Source organism: Parasteatoda tepidariorum, chromosome 9, assembly GCF_982258835.1.
Source record: "Parasteatoda tepidariorum strain Cologne lab strain chromosome 9, Ptep-v5.0, whole genome shotgun sequence".
Taxonomy (NCBI): domain Eukaryota; kingdom Metazoa; phylum Arthropoda; class Arachnida; order Araneae; family Theridiidae; genus Parasteatoda; species Parasteatoda tepidariorum.
In genome coordinates, this window is record NC_141763.1 from 68236815 (window position 1) to 68258581 (window position 21767).

Below are 21767 nucleotides of genomic sequence, written 5' to 3' on the forward strand. Positions count from 1 at the left end.
AAACAATTTTTTTTAAGCTTTCCTAACGCATAAACTCTATACTTTGGGAGAATTAAAAATCTTATTCACATAAATTATGAAACCGAAACAATATAGTTTAAGTTTTTGATGTAATATGATTACTCCTTTCAGCAAAACACTAAGTCCTCATTTGATACATAAACTTCCCTCGGTTCAACACTCATTAACAAAATAAGACACGAGTTCAATTGGCAGTACTACAAGCTCTACTACTTCCTTAAATTCATTAATCAATAAAATCGCGTCCCATTCATGAGAAACCCAAAATTCATTATCGCCAAAAACAGCGCCCGTGGCGATCTCCATATGAAGTAAAACAAGACTGCGTGGCTTCTCTATCATACGAAGATGCAAAAAAAAGAAGAAAATGTAAATTGGCAGCGTGACATTTTCCCATAGAAGTTTGAATATGCAAGAAGATAAGTCTTGAAGGTCGTAGGTATGAAGTTCATTTGTGTAAAGTAGTTAAGAAAGCGGTTGTCTTTTGATGAAGCCGACACTTTAAATATCATTGTGTGCGTTGGCAGAGATGAATATGATTAAGAGGTGTATTTTTAATTAGTTAGAGAGTTGCTCGATAAGCTAAATGATAGATTTCAGATTCAGGATGAGCACTTAAATGCTTTAGATCTTGTAACATTAAAATAAGGTATAATTAAGTGGAAGAAGGGTGATAAAGTGTAAATTTTATCATGCTAAGTGTTTTGAGGAATGAACTATGTCCGGCATTGAGATTATCATTTGATTTTATTTTACACTATTCAACAGTGATATATTCATGTTGACGATTAAGAAACATTAAATAATTTCTTGTTATTCTTCTTATTGTTATTAAAAACGCAAGGAAGTTCTTGTCAATATCAACGAAACATTAATCGGGTGCTGGAAACTTCAGACGTGAAGTGATTATGCTTAACCATGTGATTCAAATAAGATTTAATTGGGTAACTCATGGGTATGGGGTTTAATTGGGTAACTTATAAGATTTAATAGGGTAAAAACACATACCAAGTGACGTCATGTGTGGGTGTGTGGGTGTCGAACCTGGTTGGCCTCTGAATTGACAAATGATTTACCTACGATGACGTCACTTGCTGGTATCCAATTGCAGGTCATTTAAATTTTGGCAAACATTTATGAAAGCAATTTGCGAAATTTAAAAAAATAAAATAAAGGGAGTTTATTGTATTCATTGCATTTTTTGTGTGTTGTAAATATCTCTATTACTTCAAAGCTTTTCTTTTTATATTTATTTATTTAAAAAAAACACCTAAAAATTGAAGCCCTATTTTGTTGAATTATTTTAGCATAAATTGTCATAAAAAGGCATTTTGATTTAATATTTTATCCTTTTTTAAATTTTGGAGAAAAGCATGGTAAAAACAAAATTTTTATAGAACCACATTTTCTCTCTAAAAAGCAGTTTTTGTGATTTTTTATTATTATTATGTTATTGTAATTACTATGTCCTAAAAATAGTTTTAAAGTTTAAGCTTTAAATTAAAGTAACAATAAGCATATAGAAATTTTATTGGTATTTCGAAACATTACAAAAAATTCTTTTTTACTAAAAAACTTTTAAAAAGTTATGTTTTTAATTCGTGGTTTTACTGAAAATATTATCCTTTAACAATTTTTTACGTTTCTCCTGAGCAAATTAGTATCAATTTTGCATTAATTTTGTCTTTGAAAACATAACTATTTTTTTTAAAATTTCAATTACCGTTTATTTTAAATTGTTTACTTTTATAGAAACACATTTTAAAAGAATTACTACAAACAAACTAAACACGTGGGGCATCAGATAAATTTAGAAATATTCATTTGGTGACGTAATCTACGAATGATACAACGTTAATATTGTTCATTAAATTTATCTGACGTAGCGAATAAAAAATAAACAAATATTAAAATACGTGAAATAAACTTTTTTTTTAATAAATAGAGCTATAGTCTGATTCTACAGAATCGAGCCATCGATGTTTCGACTTTCTTCTGTTTAAGCTAGTGAAGAACTTAGAAACAAAATTCTATTTTATTTGAGAGTATGAAAAGTTGGCGATACGAAAATTATGTTGATTAGAGAAAATTTATCTGCTTCCTTTACATGACAATATTATTTAAACCTTCTATAACACTAATGATTTCATCTTATTGAAACTTCAAATAAATTAATATATTTTTTAGTTTGAAATTTTGTTTTAAAATCAAACGAGAATTCGAACTTTAAAAATAGACATTAATTAATCGGCATAAGATGTGCATCATTGAACCATCCGCTTTTCAAGGCCTCTATCTTTTAACGGTCATGGTAGGAAAGCAAATTAACTTTGACCCCGGTCAGACAACGTAGGCAGCATCTGAGCAAGTATCTCTCTTTCCAAATTTTCACACCAAAATCAACGAGATGAATTTCACCAGAGTCCAATTTAATGGGAACCTTACTGCATATACACACAGGTAATTTAGCAGTGTGAAACGATCGAACTCATGACAGCCAGCTCCTCACTTGCGGAGTTAAAGGCATCTTTACCGCCTTAACCCAAGGCGCACTTGCTGGTGCGCATATGGCTTAAAATATTGTTCTCTTATTTAAGCACATTCGTTAATGGAATTGCAGGCTTTGCAATTCCATGCGTAAATTACAGTCATTAATCATTTTCAGATCTTGTCCAGAGCCAATTAAATTTAAAGCCTAGTCATTTGTTTGAAGAATAATTTCGTTTCGTTTAGAAAAAAAAAAGAATAAATGACAGTGACTCACCTTTGAATCAAAGATCTGCTTACAGAGGGCGCATCTATACAAATGATATGCGTGCATATCCATTAAATGCTTTTGCAGCTCATCTGGTTTCTGAAACAGCTTCATGCAAGACTGGCAGCCATACTCCGTAGTGGCTGACAAAAAATGTCCAATCACATGACTGTCCAACAAAGTTTCGTTAGCAAATTCAGCATTGCATTCTGGGCAGGAATGCTGTTGCATTACTGCTGCCGAAGAAACTGGACCAGATGTTGATGCGGCTGCTGCAGCATCCAGGTGACTTTTCAAGTGCGTCCGGAAGGATTCGAAATCTGAGAATCCGGCGTTACACTGACTGCAGAGAAGAGTATTTGGTCCATTTTCAGTTGTTTGGCCTGAAAATAATTATGTGGTTTTTGTTTTTATTTTCTTCAGGTAAATAACAATAAAAAAAACTTTTTCAACCATTAAAAAGACCAGAAAATAATTTTTTATCACATTAAATTCAAACAGATAATGTTTTACCATATTTTATTACTAAGCAAAACTGTTTCCAATTGGAACTGCTATTTGATATAAGATAATTGTTGATTGTTATTGTTAACGAGTAAACTAACTTCTCATTTGTTGCTTCTTATTGTGGCACATATTCTGTATTCCCTAATTTAAATAATTTTTTATCAAGTGCAGTTGATTATTTTTTTTAAAATCCAGGTCAGGTACCCTTTCATTTCGCAGCGATTAACACATCAACAAAATGAGTTTATGAAAAATTATAACAATTATACATTTTATAAACAAACTGATTTTTTCATCGACTTTTGAGGGAAAAAATAATAATGAATGAGAAATATCCACGGGAGTTATGAATCGAAGTGAGCTGGAAGCTGAACACTCCTATTTTTTCTAAAAAAATCATTACAAATACTTTTATAAAATGGAATAGAGCGTTTGCCTTCCAAAGGAACCGGGTTCCAATCTCAGTGATGGCTGGTCGATATGAATTCCGCACCCACCCGACTTGCATCGACTTCAGTGCTGACGTAAAATATACGCAGTGGTAGATAGATCACGGATTACAAGCCCCCTTGCCGTCAGGCTAACCGTGAAAGTTTTCGTGGTTTTCCTCTCTATGTAACTCAAATGCGGGTTAGTTCAATCAAAAATTCCTCCACAAACCAAAATACCTCCAAATGCTTGATCCCTCCAAATGCTTGATTCCCTTGTCTTCTATATTGGGTTCAAAACTACAAGGCTATGGAGTTGGACTTAGTGGTCGTAAACCCGAAATTGGGCAGCTGTTCAACGACTGATATAAAATAATAAGTATGGAGTTTTGCATTGATTTCGAGCAGGCATATACGTTTTACTCCATCGGTGTTGAAGGAAATTAAAAAACCGTAGGTTCGAACAGAAATGGTAGAAATTGCATAATTCCAAATTGCATTCGAAAAAATTTGCATCTTTACCTGAGGTTAGAGAATGGCCTCCGCCTGGATCTTGCCTCCTGTAATGACAGCTTGTACTTCCATTAAACATTGTTGGATGAATACCCGACAAGTTGGAAGATTTTGAATGCTTGGCGCCATTCGGCCTAAGCCTAGAACTCGCCAACAACCTATTAGAAAAAGTTTTAGACATAATTTAAAATAATTAAATTTTTAACGTTTATATATTGTATTTTCAAGTTATAATAAGTTTAAATGATAAGGTTAGTCATCTTGATTTATGCATTCTGTGTTAGCTCTTTTGAACATAAAAACGTCATTTCATCGTAGTCATAATTTGATTTTTACCATGAAAAATATGAATTGTAACAATTAAACCTAAAGGTTCACTAAAAATTTCTAAGTAAAAAAAAAAAAAAACCTTTTTTTTTCATTAGTGTTACTTATAAAAAAAGATTATCTTCTATATTTTTCTCGTGTATAAGAACTCTATTTTCGTTTAAGAATTAAAATGAGAAAAAAAATGTTAGTGAATTATGGGGACAATAATCATGTGCAAAAATGAACTGTTCTGATCTTGGGTGTAAATTTAACTTCAATTGCTCTTAAGTGTTTATTTAGTCACAATGATTGCCGATTCTCTAGTTAATGAAGTCGGTTCCACTCGTACCTTACGTTCTACGCAAAAATTTATTTTGCCCTGATTTGCCTCCTTCAGTTACCATCGCCCCTTCAGTCACCGCGGTTTTTTTTCTTATTCTGTTGTCTGCAATATTTTCCTTTTCTTTATTGACAATCGCGCTTTTTCTTATTTCTAACGTGTTATAGTTTCATTATTCAGACGTTGTTTATCTTGAGAATGAGTGCTATGTTCGAAATAAGTCGATTTTTTTTCTACTTCAATAGTTCATAATTTTAGTTTCTTGAAATCTTTCATTTTATTTTTTACGTTCTTAACGTTCAAGTTCAAAATGTTTTTTCTACCAAGTTCAACATCAAAATTAAAAAAAATTATTCTTAGTATCAAAAAGTATCATTATTACTAGTATCAAAAGTATTTGAGTATCAAAGCATATCATAAGGCTATTTTAGCATAATATATATAAGCTGTTCGGAAACATATATAATAGATGGTTTTAGAACCTTTGGAAAAATTTTTGAAAATGCCATGCTCATAATATCAGAAAATGACCAGAGAGAAAATTATTAAATGACGAAAAACTTAAGTTCCTTTCTCTATAAACTGCTTATATTTTTCATCTCCAAACAAATGAGTATTCGGGAATTTTAATTTCTGCTCTGATCTCTTTCACATGGTCAGTGATTGGCCAGAATTAAGAAACATTTTTGTTCTCCTTCAATTCAAAATTAATTTCTGAACCCTAATATGCATAGTTTCATTGTTTACGACGATTCTAAAAATATACATTAAGGGTGGTGATTACGAAACACATTGACACTGACATACATCATGAGTTATATCATTAAAAATTTACCTTTTGCTTGATTGATTGCTGACAGGGGATGATGGGGACCGGGGTACATTTCCACTTGGTGTTTCATGGACTAGTTGCACGTGATCTAAGAGAGCTGCCGATGATGCAAAACTTATGTTACACTGAGAACAATAGATGTCATTGGGCCTTTTCATCATGAAGCCATCACTAAGAGACGGATACTTCTGAAGCATGTGTAGGGCCGAATAACTATTATCACAGTCCATCATTTGATACCCGAAAGGTTCTAAAAAATTGCGATGAAGAATATTGGTAAACATATTATTTCTATTTTTCATATAAAAAATCATGTTAAAAGATTGTAAGAGGCAAAAAAATTACATTTGAGTTTGAAAAAAAGTTTTAAAAAAATCGTGCCAGCTGATAATTTATTACCATCGTTTTTAAGCTTTAAAAACCCTTCAACAGATGGTGATTCGGTGAGATTTTATTTCTATGAGGTTACTTGTAGCAGAACATCTTTCAGATTTAATTTTTTGTAGCTTACTCTTATAGATTAAAGAAGATATTGAGCAGAAACAGCAAGGGATAGTTAATATTTTTCTTTGAAAATAAATTGACATCGAATAGTAAGTTTTATAAATATTTAAAAAAAGTTATCGGTATTTAGCAGATAAATCGGACTTCTCTGAATTTGCTACAATCAGCGCCATCAAGGGCCACTTCTTTTTTCATGCAAATAAACATGGTCATTCTTTTAATTAAAGTTATATATCCTATTGAAATTATCTATCTTTAGAGAAGGCTCGAGAAAATTAACCAATTTTAAAACCATGGAAATAATTTTTACACTAGCGTTTAGTTTTTATTATTTCATTTATGCCCACAAATCACTACTTCAATGGCATAAGTATCAAGTTTTCAGACTGAAAAGCCTTACCTGATGCATTTGGCGGATATTGGCTTCTTTTATGCATCAAAGATTGCAAAGATCGAAGTGAAGCTGCAAAATTATTTCCACATTCCCCACCAGCACCAGTTGGAATGTGCAGAACTTGAACATGCAGTTGTAATGATTCAAAAGTCGGAAAGTCAGACTTGGAACAAAATCCGCACGTCAGTTTCATACTTGGTGATGCTCTTTCATGGGGTTTTGCGCTATTTGCTTCTGGATTGCTACTTCGATCAGTATCGGTATCAGATGTGTTCTATTAAAGAAAAGTTGCATTAGAAAAATATGCTTAGCAATAATAAAAGGAAGCAAATCAGCATGAATGTTGCACATATGGGAATATTTCCGCGACGTGATCTGCCAACTACAGCCGCCAAGGTGCCAAATAGATGATAATCTTGCAATTTTTTTAAAAAAATCATGTAGATGTTTGCCCGGGGGTTACTACGAGTTATACCTTTCGAGTTGGCCCCTCTGTGTGATGTTATTTTAGTTTCTCGCGAGCCGCTGCAAGGAAGTTGCCACGACTTGGCGACTATTCTGCCATAGATCACGTTACGGAAATCTTCCCGCACATATAAAAGTGCAGAAATTTATATACTATAATTTTGTTTCTATAAACAAGAACTTTCCAGAAAACACAAAACTATGAAGCTTATAAACCTAATTTTTTTCTGTTAAAACTCAAACTTATGTTATTTATGAATTGTTTTATGGAGCTAGAATCATTTAACTCTGGTCTATTCATTCAACAACAATCGATTTATTTAATCGATTGTTGTTGAATGGGGAATCATTCAGTATTTTGAAAAATTCCAATAATTTGCTTATAATCTTTCTAATTTTCTATCCTATCCCAATGTAATCCCAATGAAATGTATTCTAATTTAATTTCGACGTCGATTACTACAGAGTTCACGTTAAACACCTTCACGCCTGTTTCTTATTTCCCTACAGATTATACCATCTTGTACGCGTTTGTCTCGTTAGTTTTCTACTGTCATTTGGTCCTTATACACTGGAGAAGATTGTTGTTTAAATAACCATTACTATAGTATATCCCTTTTTGTACCTTTAGCTGCGAATTATTCACGTACTTTGCTTTATTCTTAATAGCGTAAAGTAAAGCCTATACTTTTTTGGTTACTTATAACAGGTCTTACCTGTAAAAGGTCTTCTTATCTCAACATATATACTCATAATATTTATATTTATTACAGGTTATGTTTATTTGGAAGAGGGAATATTGACTTTAGTCAACTACAATTATTAATAAGCGATATAGAATACTGTTGGTTTATTATCACTAAGGGCATAATTATGTTTTATGGTAACACTATCTTTTATTTAATAATGCTAACTTTATATTTATTTAATTTTTTGCAAGTTTATTTTTTTCAAATTCTTATTAAATTTGTGGAAATAATAACTATGATTATGAATATTAGAATTTGCGGTAAAGCAATACCAAATGAATGGTTTAAATATTTTGGGTTTAATAGTAGAATTATTATATATATTTTTTACCAGAAATGTACGGTAATTTTACCTACACAGTACGGTAATTTTACCAAAATTTTTTTTTCCGTGCAGGAAAATATAAGTTATTGAATACATCAAAGCTAAACTTTTTGAATTCAAAAAAATTGTGAACTATAAAATTTTCAAAATTTGACATTCGTGGGAAATAATAAGGGATTAATTTTGTTTCAAGATATATATATTCTTTGGCTAACCTTTTTGTGAGTACAAGCAGCATTTGGCGACGAAAGTTCATCTAAGCATTTGAAACAGGATCTGGAAGATGGTGGACGTGGTGAATCTGACAAAGGGGAGGAAGTCGAAAATGTCCGATGACTTTGTAGCATATGGTCACCCAGAGTGGCAGGAGAGGAGCAAATTTGGGGACAGAAGCTACAGATAATAGGCTTAGGAGGATCTGGAGACTCGTTTCCTTGTCCATCTTTATCAATCTAAAATATAAGTTTGATTGTAAATTTCCTAACATCTTTTAAAATGGAATGATACAAACTGTTTTAATATAATAAAAAGAATATGTATAATTTGAATTCTTTTTTAATTAACTAATTTTATCCATTCACATCACAAATAATTTAGAATTTATGTTAACTATTAGGAATTAATATTTTTATACGTTATAAAACTTGTTTTTGTCTTTAGAGGGAATTTTGATATTAATCTACAATCAAAATTTTCATTAACTATAACGAACGTAATTTTTAATAATTAATTTTTCTTTATGTAGAAATCATTTAACATATATTTCATGCGTTTTCTAATTAAATAATATTATATTTAGAGACTATGATATTAGAAAGAATCTTATTCTAATACTACGTTTGACTGATACTCTGAATGATTGTTGGCATAAAAAGTGAATAAGGGAAAAAAAGAAGCTAAACAATAAAACAACGACTCCATCAACCACAAACCGATTTGAATAATAAATCAGTATAATTAGTGATTGGATTAATTAGCTTATAATTTAATAAAACGTCAATAAATATAAAAAAACATGCACGATAATACTTAAAAATAATCCGTTGTGACGTCATCATAACGCTTTTCTTAAAGTTTGTTTTTACCCAACGGGCCACAGTACCCTCTCGTATCATTGAAAGGAAACGATTATTTAATGCAGAAGATTTGGATTTGAATAGTTACCATTCCATGGTCCATAATTTAGTGTATATAAATATTATTTACATATTGTGCCATTAGTGTAAAAACACGAAATTTTCTAATGTTTTATTTTTGGTTTGAGTTATAAATTTTTGCAAAAATTCTTTTCGTCATATTTTTTTTTACTTGAGTTTTTTTTTTTTCATTCTGTTTCATGCTAAAATACTAACAGAAAAAGGCAAAATCAACATGAATAATTTATCGTTTATAGAAAAACATGTATGCAGTAATTATAAGCTATAACGCTTTTCAGTATATATAATTCCTTTAATTTAAAAAGATCAACTATAAATGTCTCCTATATAAATATGTATTTTATTCAACTTTGAAATAAATTTATGAGCGAAAAAAATGTTTAGACATCAAATTATTTAAATTAATGGCATTGTACTTTACAAAATGTACTTTTTCTTTATGAATGTATTTTTCTTAAATGAATTTTTTTTACAAGCTCTAGCATTAAAATGAAAACTCTTAGTTGATTTTTCTGTTAATACGCCTTAAAATTTATAAATTATGATATGTTATTCGGCAACTAAAGGTTTCTTTTTTTTCTTCTTTTTTGTTCTTTTGGCTTTGTTTGTGTATATATTTTAAATATTTTTCAAGTTTTACTTTGTGCCGGCCAGGTGGCCGAGCGGTTAGCTCGCCTGACTGCGAAGTCAATGGCCGCGGGTTCGAAACACGCTCTGGGCATGGATGTTACTCTCTCTTTCGTGGTCCTCTGTTGTGTGTGATGAGTGAATGTGGCCCACCCTATGAACGGGTTTGTGGCAGTGTGGCGTGGGCAATGTTACTCGCCTCCATGACTTTGGCTCACAGGGGCCCACTGGGTAACGCGAAATGAGTAACAACTCTGGCATCTTCGAAGGCGAAACGAATAAAGTTCAGTGCCTGCCATTCGAGAAAAAAAAAGAAAAAAAAAATTACTTTGTGAATGAAAGTTCATGTCTATCCCCATAATGTTAATTTTACCTTTGGAGTATTTCGCCGTATTTCAAGAACTTTTCAAGCGAATCGAAAAATTTTTTGCACATAATTATAAAATTTGTTCATCTAAAGATAAATCCGTGCAAAAAATGATTTTTAGTAAATATTCATTATTTTTTATTGTTGTGTTTAATAATATCCGAAAAAGTTTGAATTGTAAGTAACACAATTATTTACATCATTTTGAAGGACATAATTATGCCTTTCATATTTAAGAAAATGAGAGAAATTGGGGGAAGAGTCCCTGATAAATCGTACTTTAAAAAAAGGTTGCATTTTTATCGTATTCTTTTTTGCATGTTGTTTTCATTGCTCCAGTGACGGAAATATCGTTAAACCACTCGAACCATGTCATTATATGTTACAACTAAGGTAATTAAAATTGATTCAATTAAGGTAATTAAAATTGTTGATTGATATCATTTTGGATTTTGATATAATTTTCTGAATTGAAAATAAAATATCACTAGATAACTATAACTAACAATATGAAATAACAAACAAACAAGTTGAAAATAAATAACAAACTTGGTGGCTATTTAATAAGTTACCAAGTTTGTCGACGCAAGTCCCATTGCTTGTCCACGCGCTGCTTGTGCAGTGGACATAAGCAGCCTTACTTAAAATATTATTATGGAAGAGCTGAACGACTTTTTAATTTCAGTTGTAAATAAGAATACTGGCAATCATTCAAACTATCGTTAAAAAAATACTTCATAAGTCAAGAATATTACATTAAAAATGGTTTTATGACAAATTCGAAAAAATGTCCACACTAGCTCCTTTTTCCCTATCTTTAAAGTGGTCTTTAATTTTGCGTTAGCATATTTGATAAACATCAGAAAGGTTCTGGGTTCGAATCCCGAGCAAGGCATGGGTGTTCTTTCCTTCTCTGTACTATCTGTCTGTGGGGCAACGTTGGCCCACCTAATATGGTGCCCCTGAAAGAGTGGCCAATAAATCTGCCCTTCAGATGCATGTAATAACGAAAAGGTCATTCTCTAGGTGGGAATTGGGAAAAAAAAATAGAATGACGAAATATTTTTTTTTCAATTTTGCCGAAATTTGTTTCCTTGAAGAAGTGACGATACTCATTTCGTCAGTTTGACGAATTTTTTGCTCGGACCATATAGCAGGAAACGGTTTCGTCGAAAACAAAGAAAGTTTCGCAAAAATTGAGGAGGACATTAGAAAAAATAAAACAATTGATAAACAGTCGATTTAAGTTGGGGATGTTATGTAATAACGCTTAACTCAGTATCTTTGTAATTCTAATTTTTCAGTAGTTATCAAAAAAGAAAAAAAAAGGTTTTAAGAGGTACATAATTTACTTTTCTTCAAACAAAAAAGATCAAACAAATTTTTTTTAAAAATTAAACATCATCAGTTAAAAAAAAAAATATATATATATGAGAGGTATTTAGATATTTTATATACTAAGTAAGCGTAAAATTTTCAATTCGCAATTCCGTCACATTTTGCTACTGTATGAATTATTCATTAACAGTCACTAAATTCATTAAGAATCACCAATGTTTTTTTCTTCTTCATATCATTCACTTAAATATATAGTGACAAAACGACGTACATCACAACCCGTATCTTTCTCAAAAATCTTTCTTCCTTTCATCTAACTTAAAACTCCACTCATAATTTTTTCAGTTCAACCATTCACTTCCCTAACTTTTGAAATCTCATTAACTTTTTGGTCTCAAAATACTCACTAGTGCACTCATACATTCTACAAAATGCTTTAAATAAACAGAAGCCCAGTATCTCTTCGCTTTCCTCAGTACATTAAATAAAAAGAAACAAGGCAAAACTGAGCTAGAAGTCACCAATCAAGAAAATATCCAAAACGTGCTCTTTATTGTCGAGGGCCCACCGTGAAGTTTCGTCCCCTGGGGGTAGCCCCGTACTTGTGACGCAAGTAAATAAAGCATATCTCTTGTGGCCTTGTGTTTGCGCACGTCCCCAACCTAAATTCATCTTCCATTTCTGGGTTTTGTGAAGTGCCTCTTGAGCGACGCCTACCGACTCTTACGGATACTAATGGTTACTCATAAATAAGAGCTCATTGAAGGTATCATTGTTCCCTCTACACCTTGATGAGGTTAGAACGTTTGGGAAAGAACATTAATGTAGCCACGGGCGTAATTTTCATTCCTGATGTTCGACCGTTGTAAATTGTCGCAACCCATTTCTTTCTAACAAGGCATGAGTGATGTTCTACACTTATTAATGCCTAGTGAAGGGTAACTTTAAGTATTTTTAATTAATTGATTCAGTAATAAATAAAAGGCAGTGCGTTAAGATGAAATATCTCGTTGATCATAAATTGCAAGTTTCTATAAACGAATAAATTGATGCCATTTTTTTTATTTATTTTCGTAACAAGGTTTTTCTCATTATAAATGAAGATTGTATGAACTAGGCTGATTTTTGCTACTTTTTTATTCTTAACAAGACTTACATTCAAATGCTATGAATTTTCCTTGAGCGAGGGTACCTTTGCACTTGGATATTCATTTCAATAAAATAATAATAATATAAAATCATACTATACGATCATTTCATATATTACAATTCAAGAAATATTGGAGCCTAGATCCCAATGTTATGAATCCACATCTAAAGTTTAAGCACTCAATGTAACTCGTATATCGATTCATACACTCAATAATTGTAATTTCGCATAATATATCACTTCGTCTGGAACTTAATGTCAAAAATGTTGGAGCCTGTTGCTTACGTTCCAATGTTATGAATTCACATCTAAAGTTTAAGCATTCAATGTAATTCATATATCGACTCATACACTCAATAACTGTAATTTCACATAATATACCACTTCGTCCGGAACTTAATGTCAAAAATATTGGAGCCTGTTGCTTACGTTCCAATGTTATGAATCCCCATATAGCATTTAAGCACTTATTGTAAATGAATAATTGTAATTTCATAATTTAAATCACTTTATATAGGTATGCAAATGAACCATTATACTCAATGTAAGTGAATAACTACAACTTCACATAAAAGATAATTTCATATGGAACTTTATGCCAAAGATATTAAAGTCTGCTGCTTACGTTTCAATGTTCTGATACCAGATCTTGCATTTGAGCACTCAATGTAAATGGATAACTGTAATTTCGTATAATAAATCACTTTATATTTAAATGTAAATGAATTATTTGATGTAAATAACTATTAAGGATCAATTCATATGGAACTTAATGTCAAAAATGTTGGAGATTGTTGTTTAACGTCTCAATGTTTTGAATCAACTTTCAGCATCTTGATTTAAAATGAATAAAAGATGTAAATAGATGTAAATTATAAGTGTAAATGAAATACTATACTTAATGCAAATGAATAGCTATAACTTAATTTCATAAACTACTTCATAGGGCCCTCAATATCATCAAATATCTACTGTAGCCATATTAAGGTAAGGTTAAGAGATAAAACTTTATATAATTTTAAATGGATAAATAAAATAGCATTTTAAATTTTGTAATTTTTTGTGCAAAAATCCTACATCTGAACATAATCTGCCAAATAGCTCTTAAGACGAAACGGAAATTCAAAACTACGACATTTTGGACTGCGATTTTTTCAAACTATAAATGGTAAAATGTGCATTTAATAATATGTATGTTAAAATGTATTTTTTCTGAATAAACATACTTTTTTTTGCTGGGCTCGGATTTTTGATTCTCAAAGTATAGAGGTAGGAGCTATAAACGTGAATTATGTCATATCCTTGGAACTTATTAAACAAATCAAAACACAACTCTATTATTAAACACAGCTCTATAATTTGCACACAACTCTAAATCTCGTTCATTCAATGATAATAATAAAATATTTTAAAACATTTACTATTTTTTATCATTCAACTTATAGTGATCGAAAATTATTTGAAATTGTGAGGCACATAAATTTGGACATCAAATATTTTAATTAAATCGACGAATAGGAATCGAGGAATGAACATGTAAAAAATGCTATTTTTTATTTTATTTTGCGAACATAAATTTTTTTATTTCAATTTGCGAGTATTAAATTTTTATTTACATATACTTAAATGAACGTTTTATAATTACAAGAAATAAAATCTATATTTTATAATAAAAAATGTTAAAGTTTATGTCAGATAAAATATGCCATTTCTTGTTACAAATTTTGAAAAGTATTCTTTTTTTTGCAACTGGTCATTATTCAGTAAAAGGTAAAATGTATATTATTTAGAAAATAGGCAGAATACATATATATATACATATATATACATATATTATTTAGTAGCAGACGGTAGAAAAGGTATTGTTTAGTAACAAAATTTAAAATAACCACTTTTTAATGGTTATAATGGCAAAATGTAATGTTTAGTAACAATAACAAATGGTAAAAACTTACCACAGTTTCATTTGCGATGCTTGTAGGTGTGCCATTACCACCTCTAGTGTAAGAATTAACATCCAAAATAGTTTCCGTCTTCTTGTGATTTTGCATGTGCGATGAGAGAGCAGCAGCCGTATTGTATCCTCTATTGCAAACTGTGCACTGATAGGGTTTTCCATTGTCATGGGTTTTCATGTGAATCTTGAGGTGGTCGCTGCGAGAGAAGGCCGATTCACATTGTGTGCAGCGATATTTTCTATCGCCTGTATGCAGTTTAACGTGCCGATCTCTGCTGCGCTTGTGCTTGAACAGTCTCTGGCAATAATCACAACGGAACGGCATTTGGTCGCTATGAATCTGAAAAATAGTAATAAATAGTATCCATTTAGTATACATTTATTGCAATAAATTACTGCATACAAATGCACAGTCATAGTAAAAATGTGTCGCTAAGTTTAATTTGAGTTGTGTTTTTTAACGTCACACTAGAGCTATTGTTCAGCTGCGACGAGAACTCTTTCCGACTAAAAGTCTGAGGTAGTTTGTTGTTATGGAAACAAGAATCAAACCATTTCTAATGACGTAGAATTGATTAAATGGCACATTCCTCTTAGCCTAAACCTATGCTAAATGATTAACCTTATACTCCTATTGAAAGTGAGTTAACGTTGTAACCAAAGTAACCGTGAATTTGGTGTCTGGAGAAGTTCTCGTGATAGCTGGATAGTACACTAATGGGGTAGTGGTGATAGTTTGATAATCATTTATAATTATAGATCTGAAAGATAATCCAGGTGCACGCATACACTTCAGTACTATATTTTATATCACAAATCAGATGGTGGTAGTTATCGCCCTACTTCCCACGTTTCGAAACTATACCTAAAGTTTTTTTTTTCGAGGGACCATCGGCGACATTATATAAGAGTGGATTCCGAACAGAGTCAGACACCTAGATATTTTCAAAGAAAATCGGCCCATGCTGTGATAGTTAATTATCAACATCGACTGGGCAGCCGTTTTGGGAATTTAGTAATTAAAATTGCGACATTTAATAACGATGTAAAAATTTCTAATTAGATATTATTCGATTAAATGGAAAAGAAAATTTCAATTACGTAGCAAAGGTTACTTTTTTATCAAACTGTATTTGGATTGTCAAATTTTAAAAATTATGTAGACAGTTAGTTCAAGAGATAGGACAAAATACGAAAATGAATTAATAACATTAAGGAGGAAACACTATAAACAATGGTGCGCAGAGGGTTAAACGAGCTATTAAACTAAAGTTTAATACTTAGCAAACTAAGTATGAATCATAGGATTGAAATTATATTTAATCTGACAGTCCGTTTCAAATCGGGGTAAGGGAAAATTTAATTAAAAAATAAACTTTTTAGTAATTTTAAAATACCTTACATTTAGAATGTCATATTTAGATGAGTTAATGTTTTTTTAAAAAATTATTCCCCATAATTTCCCTCGTTTTATCTCTTTTTTCGAAATATTTCAAAGCTTTTGTGTTCTAAACCTCAACGTACTGTGTTTACATTAGTACCAGCGGATTAAAATACTTTAACTAGCTTCAGTCTATTGGGTAACTATAACATTTTAAAACTTTTTTAAAATTACCATCCTTTTATGACACTGCTAATTACATAATTATAAAAAATTAGAAGATATAAATTCACAAAGCAGGAAATACAGAACAATCCAGTAATTTCTTTTTTGAAAGGAGGTCGCCAATCGTAACTTATTTTCTGATTGGTTTATTAAATTATCTGTTATTTTAATATAGTGTAAACTTAAAATGCCACCTCGAAAGAATAACAAGTCTTTCGAGGTAGCACCAGTTTGATTATTAATCAATATATTCAGTTATTAATTGATTGTGACTATAATTATACTTCATTTGAATTTGGTCCCCTACCCCTTTAAATGCTGAAGATTTTTAATTTATAATCCTCAGGGTATTGTAGTCAAATCGATAAATAAACATCAACCAGCTTACCTTAGCTTAATGATTGTGTGTGGAAATTATAAATATTGTCAACGTTTCGAAGTATTCTTGATTATAACACAAAAGTAACTCGTTGAAAAAATTACCGATATCTCGGACTATTACACAAACATTGCCCGACATGCGAATGTCTTTTAAAAATCCGCAATCAATCAATTATTAGTCATATTTGAAAGGTCGTTGTCAATCGCAACTTTCTCCGTGATTGATTTATCATCAAGTCCTTGCTGATTAAACGTGTGGACCATAAAAACAAAGATAAAGACACTCTTAATTAATTAAATCACACCAAAAAGCCAGAGTTTCATCTATGTCAACACTTAATTCAAGCAGGTCATGGTACGCTGAGGTATTTTCAGTTTTAAAATGATATTAATAAGTGTCCTTCGAAGTACTAATTACAGGAACTTATTTAAAATTAATTATCTGTCAATTTTCGGACATATTATTACAAAATTGATAGGGAAGAATCCCGATTGAAATTAAAATTATTTTGTTTCGAAATTTTGCAAGATTTTAACTAATTCTTTGAAAGACTATCCCACCACATTTTTAATTAATTATAATTACCATCTTATTTGAATTTACTTCATTCCTCCAAAAATGATTTCAAAGCTTTTGCGTTTCAAGCTTCAGCCAACTGTGTCCAAACTGATAAATTAACAATTCATTTTCTCTAACTTATAGATTATGTACGAAAGTTACAAACTCCTCCTAAAGCTGAATCTGGAACTATTGTGCAAAAAATGTGAGTTTACTTTTGAAAATGTAATCCAATCAATCATTAGTCTTTTCTGAAAGGCTATTGTCAATCATATTCAACTCTGTGATTGATTTATCATTTATCATGAAGTCCTTGCTGATTAAACGCGTCGAACACAAAGAGAAACGTAAAACATTCCGAATTAATTAAACACTAAAAAGTCTATATTTCATTGATGTTAAAATTTTTATTCAAATAGGGTCAGGGTGCTTTGAAGATTTAAGAGAAAAAAAAAGCTTCAAAATGATTTTAGTGAGTGGCAGGCCAAGAACTAATGAAAGAAACTGAAATTAATTATCTGTCACTTCTCCGACATAGTTATTTTAAAAGTGGTAGAGAGGAAATCGATTGAAATTAAATTACTTAGGTGATTTTAAAATGACGTAGAACTTAAACTGATGTACCATCAGAACGCTAACAAAACATATTCTAATTAATTGTTTATAATATCCTTTGCATTTGGTCTACCTAAGTCCTAAAATGATTTTAAATGTTTTGATTTTCAACCATTGTGGTAAAACCGATAGATAAACGATGATTAATTATGAGGGAAAATTACAAATGTCGCCGAAGCTCGGAATGTTGCCGAGTTTTGGAATATTACATGTGTGTAAGATATATACTGAGTGGCCAAATTATTATGACCACCTCAGAGTTTTATGCAAATGAGTTATTGCGTCACAGTGCTATCGCTAGAAGGCAAGATAACTATATCACGGGAATGCTGGACAAGTGAGTCATCAGTTATACTGTGTTGCTTGCTCAGATATGGGAAAGAAAAGTGATTTAACTGAATATCAACGTGGAATGATTGTGGGTGCGAGATGTGTCGGAACGAGTATCAGCAAAACGGCTGCACTTGTGAAGTGTTCTAGAGCAGCAGTTGTTAATGTGTACAAAGAATGGACAATCAAGCAAAAAACCGGGTCTCAACGTCAGACTTGTGGTCGTCGCAGGGTACTGAATGCTCGATCAGAGAGAAGGCTGGCCAGGGCTGTGCAGCGCAACAGGAGAGCAGCAGTGCGACAAATTGCAAGTGATCTTAATCAACGAGCAACTGTGAACGTCTCTGAACGGACTGTTCGACGCATATTGCGCCGTATAGGGAATGAAAGCAGACGACCTGTTCGTAAGCCTCTACTGTCTGCTTTAAATAAGCGCAGAAGTCTCCAATTTGCAAAGGAGCACAAACATTAGACAGTAGATGACTGGAAGAGGGTCATGTGGTCCGATGAATCACGATTTCAAATGCATCGCGCAGATAGCAGGATGAGAATATGGAGAAAACAGCACGAAAGCATTGACCCAAACTGCATTGCCACGACACTACAAGCTGGTGGTGGCAACGTTATGGTATGGGGAATATTCTCTTGGTATTGTATGGGTCCTTTAATTCCTGTACCACAACGCCTTAATGCCCAAGGGTATTTAAGCATCATCGCAGATCAAGTACATTCGTTTATGTCAATGGTGTACTCTGGCGGGGATGGATACTTCCAGCAGGTCAACGCTCCTTGTCATAAAGCTGGCATTGTCCTCAGATGGTTCGAAGAGCATGACGGAGAATTTAACTTGCTTCGTTGGCCAGCACAATCCCCATATCTCAATCCAATTGAGAATTTGTGGGATGAAATTGAACAGGCGCTCAGACAGATGGATCCAGCACCATCAAATTTGCAGGAATTGGCAAGTGCAGTTCAGCGAGCATGGTCTGGCATACCTTCTACCACCTACCAACATCTCATAGAATCCATGCCCAGACGAATTAAGGCAGTAATACGCGCAAAAGGTAGCCCAACAGCGTACTGAAGAGGTGGTCATAATAATTTGGCCACTCAGTGTGTATCAGCATCGTGGAATTTCGTAACCAATCAATAATTAGTCCTTTCTTAAAGGCCGTTGTTAATTGACTGTGACTGCTTTATCTTCAAGTCCTTGCTGATCGAACATATCGAACACAGAAAAAAAGTTAAAAAAATCCTAATTAATTAAACCGCACCAAAAGCCCTGGATTTCATCCATGTCATCATTGCTTTAGGCAGGTCACGGTGCGTTGAGGATTTAAACAGGAAGGCTTTTACGATATTAATACGTGTCATGTCAAGTTGTAATTTTTGAATGCATTCAAAATTATTTGTCTGCAAGTATTCGGTCATTGTATTATGAAATTGATAGGGAGAAAAGAATCTCGATTAAAATAAAATATTTTGTTATTTTAAAATATTATCGGATAATTTTTTTTAAAATTTCAAACTTCCTTATCGGAAAGTTAACATACCCTGCGACATTGTAAAATAAATTGTATATGCAACAAATTTTCATAGGCCCCAGTTGGGCTGAAAACTGGCTCAATATTGGTTCTATATGAACATGCACAGAAGGACCAATATTGAGATGTCTAGATTTTTCGATATTGGTCCTGTATATGGCCAATATTGGCCCATATTGGCTGAATAACGAATTTAAAATATCGGATGAATCTGAAAATTCTACATGGGGCCAATATTAGTTGTAAACTGTAAAATATATGGGTAAATCGCGCAATTCCATATAGGGTCTATTTCGGAAAAGTAGGCATTTGAACCCTTATTGAGCCAAGATACATAAATATTGGTCCAATAAGGGCTTTCATTTTGCTAGGGTATTTAGCTATAAATAATATCATGTGATTTAATTTGGACTGCCACTTCCTACAATGATTTTAAAGGTTTTAAGTATCAACCCTGCGCGAAACTGTAGTCACACCGATATATAAATAAAAAAAATTGCTTTAGTCTATAGAGTGTGAAAAGTATAAATATTACCAACACTTTCTGAATTTCGGTCTTTTACATATGTGAAAGACATACATTCGTTAAGTGAAATTTCGTAATAAATCAATAATTAGTCATTTTTTAAAAGGCTGTTGCCAATCGCAACCTACTCTGTGACTGATTTATCATCAAGACCTTGCTGACCAAACATATCGAACACAGAAACAAAGGTAAAACAATCCTAATTAATTAAATCACACCAAAAAGCCTGGATTTCATCGATGTCAACATTTCTTTCCATCAGGCGTTTCCATGCATTTTTTTTATCAGAGCATTTTGACGAAATAAATAAAAAAAAAAACGAAGATAATAATAACGACTTCGTAGAGAAGGCGGTTCGCAATTTAGTAATCTACTTCTCCCGCTGAGTTGTGTCCTTATGCCTACCTCCATTGAAGAGTTTATCGAAAAAGGTAAAGATTTATGGTGCGACTAGTTTGTTGTTCTAATTGCTGAAAGCTCTTAGAAAGCTCTTTCACTTCTTGTTCTTTGCACTACCTTGATTGCCATTGGCAATTTTTCATGAAAGAAAGAAGAAGAAAAAAAAATTATTTAAACAAGACATGTAAAAGGGAACAGTGGGCGGTTTGAAGTTGTATTCTAAGTAAAGGCGGAGTAATAATAGGTTTTGGACATTTGCTGCTTTCGTAAGAGTGTCCGAACAGCGGGCTCGTGCTGTTTTTAAAAGTTTCGACAAAGTTCAGTTTAAAGTGTCAAAACAACTGGTTCTATGGTAACCATAAAATAGGATTATCTAAATATACTGTACATAAATTTGCTTAATCATAAGTCTTGCTTATTTAAACCAGAAAAAATTATTTTCAAAAGGACTTTCATGCTAATATGAAAGTTCTAAGCACTTATATAAGAGCAAAAGACTTGCATTTTTTTTTAATTCAGGAATAAACACAAATAATAAAATAGAAATTAATATAAAGAGAAACTAAAAATGGGAAAACCAATAGTCGTCATCAAGACACATCTATTGGTATAAATTAATGCGATATTTCTTCTGAATAAAGAATATTTATCCTAAGATAAAAATTATTCTTTATATGTGTCGATATCGCAAAAAACATTTTGTTGAAAAAGATCATGAAATAAAAGAAAAAAGTAATCAAACTTACCGGCGTGTAGCAATATATATATATATATATATATATATATATATATATATATATATATATATATATATATATATATATATATATATATATATACATTTTATAGATGGTGGTAATATTAATAAAATGGAATATCAGCTAGGTATGTTATTCTTAGCATAGAAAATTAAAAAAATAATAATTTATTTGCAATTATTTCATTTTGCATGACAGTAATTTTAAATAAAGTATATAATTTTGGTAATTTTCATTGGCGTTTGAAGTTAATTTGAAGCTGTGTACGCGTAAAAACGTAGTAATAATATGTTTTGCACATTTGCTATTAA

General features: G+C 31.7%; 1 protein-coding gene across 2 annotated transcripts in view; it reads right to left on the reverse strand.

Annotated features, from left to right (window-relative positions):
* LOC107445839 (zinc finger protein 521) overlaps positions 1–21767 on the reverse strand; it is a 304977-nt gene that overhangs the window by 22267 nt on the left and 260943 nt on the right. For both annotated transcript variants that reach the window (XM_043038701.3, XM_043038700.3), the window contains exons 5-10: positions 14737–15078; positions 8358–8594; positions 6610–6877; positions 5709–5955; positions 4234–4382; positions 2786–3159 (exon numbers count right to left, since the gene is read on the reverse strand). In XM_043038701.3, coding sequence (XP_042894635.2) covers positions 2786–3159; positions 4234–4382; positions 5709–5955; positions 6610–6877; positions 8358–8594; positions 14737–15078 — 1617 coding nt within the window. The remainder of the gene's footprint in view (positions 1–2785; positions 3160–4233; positions 4383–5708; positions 5956–6609; positions 6878–8357; positions 8595–14736; positions 15079–21767) is intronic.